Raw genomic sequence first — 13,124 nt, forward strand, 5'->3', positions numbered from 1 at the left:
AGGATCAATACTGGAGGAGGAGGGTGGCAGCAGGAGGAGGTAGGGAACTGGTCTGTCTACCCAATATAAAGGATCAATACTGGAGGAGGAGGGTGGCAGTGGGAGGAGGTAGAGAACTGGTCTGTCTGCCCAATATAAAGGATCAATACTGGAGGAGGAGGGTGGCAGCAGGAGGAGGTAGGGAACTGGTCTGTCTACCCAATATAAAGGATCAATACTGGAGGGGGAGGGTGGCAGTGGGAGGAGGTAGAGAACTGGTCTGTCTGCCCAATATAAAGGATCAATACTGGAGGAGGAGGGTGGCAGTGGGAGGAGGTAGAGAACTGGTCTGTCTGCCCAATATAAAGGATCAATACTGGAGGAGGAGGGAACTGGTCTGTCTACCCAATATAAAGGATCAATACTGGAGGAGGAGGGGAACTGGTCTGTCTACCCAATATAAAGGATCAATACTGGAGGAGGAGGGTGGCAGTGGGAGGAGGTAGAGAACTGGTCTGTCTGCCCAATATAAAGGATCAATACTGGAGGAGGAGGGTGGGAGGAGGTAGGAAACTGGTCTGTGTGCCCAATATAAAGGATCAATACTGGAGGAGGAGGGTGGGAGGAGGTAGGAAACTGGTCTGTGTGCCCAATATAAAGGATCAATACTGGAGGAGGCAGGTGGCAGTGGGAGGAGGTAGGGAACTGGTCTGTCTGCTCAATATAAAGGATCACAACTGGAGGAGGAATACAAATATCACAAATAGGAAAGTATATCAGTTTCATTTGAGGACCACGATGTTGACAACTGTGCCATAGAAATTGCAAAATAGTTGGGAAGAGATGTTTGATGTACCGATTCCATGGTACAGGGTGTATGAGTTGATATATAAAACAATGCAAGATTCAAGACTTTGTGCTTTTCAGCTAAAATTATTATATAGATTTCTTGCCACCAACAAAATGTTGAAAAAAGTCATAAATGTATGTTGAATAAATGCATAAAGTCATCGAAGCTCTGCAGATTTTGTTGTGAGGATACAGAATCAAAACACCATTTATTTTGGTATTGCCCTCAGTTACACTACCTAGGTACATTCAATAATGTTATATATCACACTGGAGTCACGTTCTGACACAATGACGCCCGTTTCTGGTCTCAGGTTCGGGAATGGCTGGAAATATACTAATACTCTTAGTAAAAGTATTGATCTGGAGAGACCGGGTCAGTCAATTACTAATATACTAATACTCTTAGTAAAAGTATTGATCTGGAGAGACCGGGTCAGTCAATTACTAATATACTAATACTCTTAGTAAAAGTATTGATCTGGAGAGACCGGGTCAGTCAATTACTAATATACTAATACTCTTAGTAAAAGTATTGATCTGGAGAGACCGGGTCAGTCAATTACTAATATACTAATACTCTTAGTAAAAGTATTGATCTTAGGGGATCTGGAGAGACCGGGTCAGTCAATTACTAATATACTAATACTCTTAGTAAAAGTATTGATCTTAGGGGATCTGGAGAGACCGGGTCAGTCAATTACTAATATACTAATACTCTTAGTAAAAGTATTGATCTGGAGAGACCGGGTCCGTCAATTACTAATATACTAATACTCTTAGTAAAAGTATTGATCTGTGGAGATCTGGAGAGACCGGGTCCGTCAATTACTAATATACTAATACTCTTAGTAAAAGTATTGATCTTAGGGGATCTGGAGAGACCGGGTCCGTCAATTACTAATATACTAATACTCTTAGTAAAAGTATTTATCTTAGGGGATCTGGAGAGACCGGGTCCGTCAATTACTAATATACTATTACTCTTAGTAAAAGTATTGATCTGTGGATTCTATTCAATTAGGTAGATTGAAATTGTATGTTATACATCACAGCATAGTTGAAAGATACGTGTTGCGTAGAAACACGAAGTGTGATGGCCAGCAGAGATAGATGGGATGGGCTGAGGGTGACCAGCAGAGATAGATGGGATGGGCTGAGGGTGACCAGCAGAGATAGATGGGATGGGCTGAGGGTGACCAGCAGAGATAGATGGGATGGGCTGAGGGTGACCAGCAGAGATAGATGGGATGGGCTGAGGGTGACCAGCAGAGATAGATGGGATGGGCTGAGGGTGACCAGCAGAGATAGATGGGATGGGCTGAGGGTGACCAGCAGGATTAGATGGGATGGGCTGAGGGTGACCAGCAGAGATAGATGGGATGGGCTGAGGGTGACCAGCAGAGATAGATGGGATGGGCTGAGGGTGACCAGCAGAGATAGATGGGATGGGCTGAGGGTGACCAGCAGAGATAGATGGGATGGGCTGAGGGTGACCAGCAGAGATAGATGGGATGGGCTGAGGGTGACCAGCAGGATTAGATGGGATGGGCTGAGGGTGACCAACAGAGATAGATGGGATGGGCTGAGGGTGACCAGCAGAGATAGATGGGATGGGCTGAGGGTGACCAGCAGAGATAGATGGGATGGGCTGAGGGTGACCAGCAGAGACAGATGGGATGGACTGAGGGAAGCTGAGGATTGGGATGTGGAATTGGAGACAAGTGGCAGTGGAGTTGCTGTGTGAGAGATAGAATGTTGGTCAAAGATAAAAAGTCCAAATAAAACATAAAACATAATAAATGTATATTTGAATGACTCTGAGGGACAGTGTTTTTACAACTAATGCCAGTTTGCCTGAGGCTGATGCCGTGCAGGTGTTTGTACACATGCATATGCGCACGCTCTCATTGAAATAAACACATACAAGAACACACACATACATGTAATAGGGGCAGACATGCACACAAACAACATATTGGCATTGCTGTTATGATTTTTTTTGTCTCATTGTTGTTCGCTGTTTTCTTCTGTCTTTTCCTTTGTTCTCTTTGGTTCTCTTGGTTGTTGGTCCATTGGGGGCTTCTTGGGGGGTGGGGTTCATTCTCTTGGTTGTTTGTCCATTGGGGGTTCTTGGGGGTGGGGTTCATTCTCTTGGTTGTTGGTCCATTGGGGGGTTCTTGGGGGGTGGGGTTCATTTTCTTGGTTGTTGGTCCATTGGGGGGTTCTTGGGGGTGAGGTTCATTCTCTTGGTTGTTGGTCCATTGGGGGTTCTTGGGGGGTGGGGTTCATTCTCTTGGTTGTTGGTCCATTGGGGGGTTCTTGGGGGGTGGGGTTCATTCTCGGTTGTTGGTCAATTGGGGGGTTCTTGGGGGGTGGGGAAAGGATTTAATTGTATTTTTAATTGTAATTTGTCTTCTTGGGAGTGGTCTCGAATGGTTGAGGGACAGCTAGTGGGGAACTGTGGGGGGATCTTGAAGGGTTCGGCTTCACATTTTTTGGGCCCGGTAGTAGATTTGTCAATGTGTCCTTGAGCAGGGCATTGACCCTGGATGCTTCTGGGTAAATACTTTTATTTTTATTTTTTTTGCTCTACCTATTTGACTGCTGCAGTCATTACTGTAGGATGAAGAGAAACACAGAGGAGAGGTCTCAGTGGGGCTGTAACAGATGGTTTTCCAAAGTCAGAGAGAGAGAGTCTCCTCTCATTCGTTTGTGTGTGTGTGTGTATACGGTCTTTACAGCCGTAACCTCAAATTCTCTCCCCTTCTCCCCGTCGCTCAGCTCTCGTCCGGGCCGCCCTCCGAAGCTCCCTGGGATTCGGGAAAGCTCCAGGCTCCTCCACCCTGAGGTTCTGCTGTCATCTGGAATGTTCTCTCACGCAGGTAAGATACTGTGTGTGTGTGTGTGTTTGTTTGTTTGTGTGTGTGTGTGTTTGTGTGTGTGTGTGTTTCTGTGTGTGTGTTTCTGTGTGTTTCTGTGTGTTTTTGTGTGTGTGTGTGTGTTTCTGTGTGTGTGTGTGTTTCTGTGTGTGTGTGTGTGGGGGGGGGTAATGCTTTCCATGTTCAGCAGAACATAGAACATGGAGATGGAGGGGTGGAGAGGGAGGGAGGCATGGAGAGGGAGGGATGGGTGGAGAGGGAAGGAGGGGTGGAGAGGGAGAGAGGGAGGCATGGAGAGGGAGGGATGGGTGGAGAGGGAGAGAGGGAGGCATGGAGAGGGAGGGATGGGTGGAGAGGGAAGGAGGGGTGGAGAGGGAGAGAGGGGTGGAGAGGGAGGGAGGGGTGGAGAGGGAGGGATGGAGAGGGAAGGAGGGGTGGAGAGGGAGAGAGGGAGGCATGGAGAGGGAGGGATGGGTGGAGAGGGAGGCATGGAGAGGGAGGGATGGGTGGAGAGGGAGGGATGGGTGGAGAGGGAGGGATGGGTGGAGAGGGAGAGAGGGGTGGAGAGGGAGGGATGGGTGGAGAGGGAGAGAGGGAGGCATGGAGAGGGAGGGATGGGTGGAGAGGGAAGGAGGGGTGGAGAGGGAGAGAGGGAGGCATGGAGAGGGAGGGATGGGTGGAGAGGGAAGGAGGGGTGGAGAGGGAGAGAGGCGTGGAGAGGGAGGGATGGGTGGAGAGGGAAGGGAGGGAGGTGTGGAGAGGGAGGGAGGGGTGGAGTGGAGGAGAGAGAGAGAGAGGGATGGAGCTGGAGAGGGAGTGGTGGAGAGGGAGGGAGTGGTGGAGAGGGAGGGAGGGGTGGAGAGGGCGGGAGAGGTGGAGAGGGAGGATTAGAGAGAGAGAGAGGGATGGATGGATGGCGAGGGAGCAAGATACAGGAAGTGGAAGGGATGGAGGGACAAACAGATGGAGGAGAGAAATTCATCACAGCAACATGAGGAGCTCCTTAACACAATGAGGAGTCTCTCTCACTGCCTCTCTACCATTGCCTCTAAACACTCTCTCTCTGTGTCTCTGTCCCTCTGTCCCTCTCTCTCTCTCTTGCTCTCTCTCTCTCTCTCTCTCTGTGCCTCTCCTCTCTCTCTCTCTCTCTGTCCCTCTCTCTCTGTGCCTCTCTCTCTGTTCCTCTCTCTCTGTTCCTCTCTCTCTGTCGCTCTCTCTCTCTCTCTCTCTCTCTCTCTCTCTCTCTCTCTCTCTCTCTCTCTCTCTCTGTCCCTCTCTCTCTGTGCCTCTCTCTCTGTTCCTCTCTCTCTGTCCCTCTCTTTCCCTCTCTCTCTGTTGCTCTGTCTCGCACTCTCTCTGTTGCTCTGTCTCGCTCTCTCTCTGTTGCTCTATCTCCATCTGTCTCTCTCTCTCTGTCCCTCTCTCTCTCTGTCCCTATCTATCTTTCCCTCTTTCTAGGAGGCTAGGAGGTATGAAGGGATAAAGGAGGTATGAAGGGATAAAGGAGGCTAGGAGGTATGAAGGAAGTTAGTGAAGGGATAAAGGAGGCTAGGAGGTATGAAGGAATTTAGTGAAGGGATAAAGGAGGCTAGGACGAATGAAGGGATAAAGGAGGCTAGGAGGTATGAAGGAAGTTAGTGAAGGGATAAAGGAGGCTAGGAGGTATGAAGGGATAAAGGAGGCTAGGAGGTATGAAGGAAGGTAGTGAAGGGATAAAGGAGGCTAGGAGGTATGAAGGGATAAAGGAGGCTAGGAGGTATGAAGGAAGGTAGTGAAGGGATAAAGGAGGCTAGGAGGTATGAAGGAAGGTAGTGAAGGGATAAAGGAGGCTAGGAGGTATGAAGGGATAAAGGAGGCTAGGAGGTATGAAGGGATAAAGGAGGCTAGGAGGTATGAATGGATAAAGGAGGCTAGGAGGTATGAAGGGATAAAGGAGGCTAGGAGGTATGAAGGGATAAAGGAGGCTAGGAGGTATGAAGGAAGGTAGGGAAGGGATAAAGGAGGCTAGGAGGTATGAAGGAAGTTAGTGAAGGGATAAAGGAGGCTAGGAGGTATGAAGGAAGGTAGTGAAGGGATGAAGGAGGCTAGGAGGTATGAAGGGATAAAGGAGGCTAGGAGGTATGAAGGAAGGCAGTGAAGGGATAAAGGAGGCTAGGAGGTATGAAGGAAGGTAGTGAAGGGATGAAGGAGGCTAGGAGGTATGAAGGGATAAAGGAGGCTAGGAGGTATGAAGGAAGGCAGTGAAGGGATAAAGGAGGCTAGGAGGTATGAAGGAAGGTAGTGAAGGGATAAAGGAGGCTAGGAGGTATGAAGAAAGTTAGTGAAGGGATAAAGGACGCTAGGAGGTATGAAGGGATAAAGGAGGCTAGGAGGTATGAAGGAAGGTAGTGAAGGGATAAAGGAGGCTAGGAGATATGAAGGAAGTTAGTGAAGGGATAAAGGAGGCTAGGAGGTATGAAGGGATAAAGGAGGCTCGGAGGTATGAAGGTATAAAGGAGGCTAGGAGGTATGAAGGAAGTTTGAAGGGATAAAGGAGACTAGGAGGTATGAAGGGATAAAGGAGGCTAGGAGGTATGAAGGGATAAAGGAGACTAGGAGGTATGAAGGAAGGTAGTTAAGGGATAACTGAGTGTAGGATGTATGAAGGGATAAAGGAAGCTAGGAGGTATGAATGGATAAAGGAGGCTAGGAGGTATGAAGGGATAAAGGAGGCTAGGAGGTATGAAGGGATAAAGGCAGCTAGGAGGTATGAAGGGATAAAAGAGGCTAGGAGGTATGAAGGAAGGTAGTGAAGGGATAAAGGAGGCTAGGAGGTATGAAGGGATAAAGGAGGCTAGGAGGTATGAAGGAAGGTAGTGAAGGGATAAAGGAGGCTAGGAGATATGAAGGAAGTTAGTGAAGGGATAAAGGAGGCTAGGAGGTATGAAGGGATAAAGGAGGCTAGGAGGTATGAAGGGATAAAGGAGACTAGGAGGTATGAAGGGATAAAGGAGGCTAGGAGATATGAAGGAAGTTAGTGAAGGGATAAAGGAGGCTAGGAGGTATGAAGGGATAAAGGCAGCTAGGAGGTATGAAGGGATAAAGGAGGCTAGGAGGTATGAAGGAATTTAGTGAAGGGATAAAGGAGGCTAGGAGGTATGAAGGGATAAAGGAGGCTAGGAGGTATGAAGGAAGGTAGTGAAGGGATAAAGGAGGCTAGGAGGTATGAAGGGATAAAGGCAGCTAGGAGGTATGAAGGGATAAAGGAGGCTAGGAGGTATGAAGGAAGGTAGTGAAGGGATAAAGGAGGCTAGGAGGTATGAAGGAGGCTAGTGAAGGGATAAAGGAGGCTAGGAGGTATGAAGGAAGCTAGTGAAGGGATAAAGGAGGCTAGGAGGTATGAAGGGATAAAGGAGGCTAGGAGGTATGAAGGGATAAAGGAGGCTAGGAGGTATGAAGGAAGCTTGTGAAGGGATAAAGGAGGCTAGGAGGTATGAAGGAAGCTAGTGAAGGGATAAAGGAGGCTAGGAGGTATGAAGGAAGCTAGTGAAGGGATAAAGGAGGCTAGGAGGTATGAAGGGATAAAGGAGGCTAGGAGGTATGAAGGAAGCTTGTGAAGGGATAAAGGAGGCTAGGAGGTATGAAGGGATAAAGGAGACTAGGAGGTATGAAGGAAGTTAGTGAAGGGATAAAGGAGGCTAGGAGGTATGAAGGGATAAAGGAGGCTAGGAGGTATGAAGGGATAAAGGAGACTAGGAGGTATGAAGGGATAAAGGAGGCTAGGAGGTATGAAGGAAGGTAGTGAAGGGATAAAGGATGCTAGGAGGTATGAAGGGATAAAGGAGGCTAGGAGGTATGAAGGAAGGCAGTGAAGGGATAAAGGAGGCTAGGAGGTATGAAGGAAGGTAGTGAAGGGATAAAGGAGGCTAGGAGGTATGAAGTTAGCTAGTGAAGGGATAAAGGAGGCTAGGAGGTATGAAGGAAGCTTGTGAAGGGATAAAGGAGGCTAGGAGGTATGAAGGAAGTTAGCGAAGGGATAAAGGAGGCTAGGAGGTATGAAGGAAGTTAGCGAAGGGATAAAGGAGGCTAGGAGGTATGAAGGGATAAAGGAGGCTAGGAGGTATGAAGTTAGCTAGTGAAGGGATAAAGGAGGCTAGGAGGTATGAAGGAAGCTTGTGAAGGGATAAAGGAGGCTAGGAGGTATGAAGGAAGTTAGCGAAGGGATAAAGGAGGCTAGGAGGTATGAAGGGATAAAGGAGGCTAGGAGGTATGAAGGGATAAAGGAGGCTAGGAGGTATGAAGGGATAAAGGAGGCTAGGAGGTATGAAGGAAGGTAGTGAAGGGATAAAGGAGTGTAGGATGTATGAAGGGATAAAGGAAGCTAGGAGGTATGAAGGGATAAAGGAGGCTAGGAGGTATGAAGGAAGGTTGTTAAGGGATAACTGAGTGTAGGATGTATGAAGGGATAAAGGAAGCTAGGAGGTATGAATGGATAAAGGAAGCTAGGAGGTATGAAGGGATAAAGGAAGCTAGGAGGTATGAAGGGATAAAGGCAGCTAGGAGGTATGAAGGAAGCTAGTGAAGGGATAAAAGAGGCTCGGAGGTATGAAGGAAGGTAGTGAAGAGATAAAGGAGGCTAGGAGGTATGAAGGGATAAAGGAGGCTAGGAGGTATGAAGGGATAAAGGAGGCTAGGAGGTATGAAGGGATAAAGGAGGCTAGGAGGTATGAAGGGATAAAGGAGGCTAGGAGGTATGAAGGAAGGTAGTGAAGGGATAAAGGAGGCTAGACAGACAGACAGACCAGACAGACAGACAGACAGACAGACAGACAGACAGACAGACAGACAGACAGACAGACAGACAGACAGATGAAGTGTTCTCATTCGGGTTCTCTTCAGAGTGCTCATTTAAAGGCCCTTATATGCACCTGCACTGGAGGAATTAAGGGACAGTGGAGGGAGGGAGGGGGAGTGGAGGGAGGGAGGGGGAGTGGAGGGAGGGAGGGGGAGAGGAGGGAGGGAGTGGAGGGAGGGAGGGGGAGAGGAGGGAGGGAGGGGGAGAGGAGGGAGGGAGTGGAGGGAGGGAGGGGGAGAGGAGGGAGGGGGAGAGGAAGGAGGGACGTAAGGAGGGAGGGGGGAGGGGGGGAGAAGGGAGGGAGGGCGAGGGGGAATGGAGTGAGGGAGGGAGGGGGAGTGGAGGGAGGTAGGTGACGGAGGGAGGGAGACAGTTTAGTCTATAGAGACAGATACAGAGAGGGGGGTTTAGTCTATAGAGAGAGAGAGGGAGGTTTAGTCTATAGAGAGAGAGTCAGAGAGGGAGGTTTAGTCTAGAGAGAGAGAGACAGAGAGGGAGGTTTAGTCTATAGAGAGAGAGAGAGACAGAGAGGGAGGTTTAGTCTATAGAGAGAGAGAGAGAGAGACAGAGAGGGAGGTTTAGTCTATAGAGAGAGAGACAGAGAGGGAGGTTTAGTCTATAGAGAGAGAGTCAGAGAGGGAGGTTTAGTCTAGAGAGAGAGAGACAGAGAGGGAGGTTTAGTCTATAGAGAGAGAGAGAGACAGAGAGGGAGGTTTAGTCTCGAGAGAGAGAGACAGAGAGGGAGGTTTAGTCTATAGAGAGAGAGACAGAGAGGGAGGATTAGTCTATAGAGAGAGAGAGAGGGAGGTTTAGTCTATACAGACAGATACAGAGAGGGAGGTTTAGTCTATAGAGAAAGAGACAGAGGGAGGATTAGTCTATAGAGAGAGAGAGGGAGGTTTAGTCTATACAGACAGATACAGAGAGGGAGGTTTAGTCTATAGAGAGAGAGAGGGAGGTTTAGTCTATAGGGAGAGAGAGAGAGGTTTAGTCTATAGAGAGAGAGAGGGAGGTTTAGTCTATAGAGACAGATACAGAGAGGGAGGTTTAGTCTATAGAGAGAGAGAGGGAGGTTTAGTCTATAGAGACAGATACAGAGAGGGAGGTTTAGTCTATAGAGAGAGAGAGGGAGGTTTAGTCTATAGAGAGAGAGAGGGAGGTTTAGTCTATAGAGAGAGAGAGGGAGGTTTAGTCTATAGAGACAGATACAGAGAGGGAGGTTTAGTCGATATAAAGTACTTTGAGAAAAAGAGAAGTACACATCTTGGGATGTGTTCTTTCAATCAGTCACTAATTCCTCAGGGTTCCGTGGTTGCTATTAGCGGCGCGGTCAATGATCGTTGTCCGTGGACACAGTAGAGATCTCATTAATCTGAGACTGTGTGAGATGGTGAATCCTATTGTGTCTGACCACCCATTGATCTTTTCAGAAAACTGAAATCACACACACGTTTGTTTGTGTGTGTGAGAGAGACAGACACAGAGGGAGAGCGAGACATACACAGAGGGAGAGAGAGAGAGACAGAGAAAGAGGAGAGAGAGACAGACAGAAGAGAGAGAGACAGACACAGAGGAGAGAGAGACAGACAGAGGGAGAGAGAGACAGACTAGTCACATGGGAATCAACACCACAGACTAGTCACATGGGAATCAACACCACAGACTAGTCACATGGGAATCAACACCACTCAACACCACAGACTAGTCACATGGGAATCAACACCACTCAACACCACAGACTAGTCACATGGGAATCATTACCACAGACTAGTCACATGGGAATCAACACCACTCAACACCACTCAACACCACAGACTAGTCACATGGGAATCAACACCACTCAACACCACAGACTAGTCACATGGGAATCAACACCACTCAACACCACAGACTAGTCACATGGGAATCGACACCACTCAACACCACAGACTAGTCACATGGGAATCAACACCACAGACTAGTCACATGGGAATCGACACCACAGACTAGTCACATGGGAATCAACACCACAGACTAGTCACATGGGAATCATTACCACTCAACACCACAGACTAGTCACATGGGAATCAACACCACAGACTAGTCACATGGGAATCAACACCACAGACTAGTCACATGGGAATCAACACCACTCAACACCACAGACTAGTCACATGGGAATCAACACCACAGACTAGTCACATGGGAATCATTACCACTCAACACCACAGACTAGTCACATGGGAATCAACACCACAGACTAGTCACATGGGAATCAACACCACAGACTAGTCACATGGGAATCATTACCACTCAACACCACAGACTAGTCACATGGGAATCAACACCACAGACTAGTCACATGGGAATCAACACCACAGACTAGTCACATGGGAATCAACACCACTGAACACCACAGACTAGTCACATGGGAATCGACACCACAGACTAGTCACATGGGAATCGACACCACAGACTAGTCACATGGGAATCGACACCACTCAACACCACAGACTAGTCACATGGGAATCAACACCACAGACTAGTCACATGGGAATCAACACCACAGACTAGTCACATGGGAATCAACACCACAGACTAGTCACATGGGAATCAACACCACAGACTAGTCACATGGGAATCGACACCACAGACTAGTCACATGGGAATCAACACCACAGACTAGTCACATGGGAATCAACACCACTCAACTCCACAGACTAGTCACATGGGAATCAACACCACAGACTAGTCACATGGGAATCAACACCACAGACTAGTCACATGGGATTCATTACCACTCAACACCACAGACTAGTCACATGGGAATCATTACCACAGAATGAAACTAGGTGTTCAGTTCATTATCATCTGCTCGTTCTTCTTCATCTGAAAGTTAATATTTTAATTAAAAACTTGGCAAGTTAGTTCAGAACAAATTCTTATTTTCAATGACGGCCAAACCCATGGTGATACATCCTGGAATCGAACCAGGGTCTGTAGTGACACGTCTTGCGCTGAGATGCAGTGCCTTCGACCATTGTGTTGCAGCCTGGAATCGAACCAGGGTTTGTAGTGACCACTGCACCACTCAGTGACCCCATTATAGAGGACATAAAGGGACAGTTGATAAATATATAAATATAAAGTTAACACAGAAAATATTTAATTCAATTTAATAATTGTATCCCCGTATACACAAAGATTCATCTGTTACATGGAACTCACCTCCCCTGTGTGTCTGTGTCTCTCCCCAGGTGGGAATGAGTTTTCCTGGGATAAGGAGAGGCTTGTGTCACAACCCTGTGGAGATGGAGGGGTGGGCAGAACAGGGATGGGAGGACAACCGAGACTAAATAACCAGATGACCTCACAACAACAGCAACTACTGGCCAACCGTGAGTACTACAAGGAGAGAGGAGTCCTGTCATTCACTTCAAAACACACGTTTCATTTAAAAAAATACTTCCCTTTCCTGTTCACCTCTCAGCTCTACACTCCTCCAATCTCTTCTCCTCAACTCCACTCCACTCTCCTTATCTCCTCTCCTCCACTCTCCTCCACTCCTTGTCTCCTCTCCTCTCCTCCACTCTCCTCTCCTCCACTCTCCTTGTCTCCTCTCCTCTCCTCCACTCTCCTTATCTCCTCTCCTCCACTCTCCTTGTCTCCTCTCCTCTCCTCCACTCTCTTCTCCTCCACTCTCCTCTCCTCCACTCTCCTTGTCTCCTCTCCTCTCCTCCACTCTCCTTATCTCCTCTCCTCCACTCTCCTCCACTCCTTGTCTCCTCTCCTCCACTCTCCTCTCCTCCACTCCTCTCCTCCACTCTCCTTGTCTCCTCTCCTCTCCTCTCCTCTCCTCTCCTCCACTTTCCTATAGACAATATACAAATGTGAAATAAACAATAAAAATTAACAGTAAACATTACACATACAGAAGTTTCAAAATGATGAAGACTTAACAAAATGTCATATTATATATATTTACAGCGTTGTAACAATGTACAAATAGTTAAAGTACAAAAGGGAAAATAAATAAGCATAAATATGGGTTGTATTTACAATGGTGCGTGGTCTTCACTGGTTGCCCTTTTCTCGTGGCAACAGGTCACAAATCTTGCTGCTCTGATGGCACACTGTGGTATTTCACCCAGTAGATATGAGAGTTTATCAAATTGGATTTGTTTTTGAATTGTTTGTGGATCTGTGTAATCTGAGGGAAATATGTCTCTCTAATATGGTCATACATTGGGCAGGAGGTTAGGAAGTGCAGCTCAGTTTCCACCACATTTTGTGGGCAGTGAGCACATAGCCTGTCTTCATTTGAGAGCCATGTCTACCTACGGCGGCCTTTCTCAATAGCAAGGCTATGCTCGCTGAGTCTGTACATAGTCAAAGCTTTCCTTAAGTTTGGGTCAGTCACAGTGGTCAGGTATTCTGCCACTGTGTACTCTCTGTTTAGGGCCAAATAGCATTCTAGCTTGCTCAGTTTTTTTGTTAATTCTTTCCAATGTGTCAAGTAATTATCTTTTTGTTTTCTCATGATTTGGTTGGGTCTAATTGTGCTGCTGTCATGGGGCTCTGTAGGGTGTGTTTGTGAACAG

The 13,124-nt window shown here is 47.6% G+C and overlaps 1 protein-coding gene across 1 annotated transcript in view; it reads left to right on the forward strand.

Annotated features, from left to right (window-relative positions):
• LOC135533123 (dachshund homolog 2-like) overlaps positions 1-13,124 on the forward strand; it is a gene marked incomplete at its 3' end in the record, with an annotated part of 72,176 nt that overhangs the window by 47,730 nt on the left and 11,322 nt on the right. The window contains exons 2-3 of the mRNA XM_064960531.1: positions 3,613-3,713; positions 11,781-11,921. Coding sequence (XP_064816603.1) covers positions 3,613-3,713; positions 11,781-11,921 — 242 coding nt within the window. The remainder of the gene's footprint in view (positions 1-3,612; positions 3,714-11,780; positions 11,922-13,124) is intronic.

The sequence above is a fragment of the Oncorhynchus masou genome, unplaced genomic scaffold (genome assembly GCF_036934945.1).
Source record: "Oncorhynchus masou masou isolate Uvic2021 unplaced genomic scaffold, UVic_Omas_1.1 unplaced_scaffold_2232, whole genome shotgun sequence".
In the NCBI taxonomy this organism is placed as follows: Eukaryota; Metazoa; Chordata; class Actinopteri; order Salmoniformes; family Salmonidae; genus Oncorhynchus; species Oncorhynchus masou.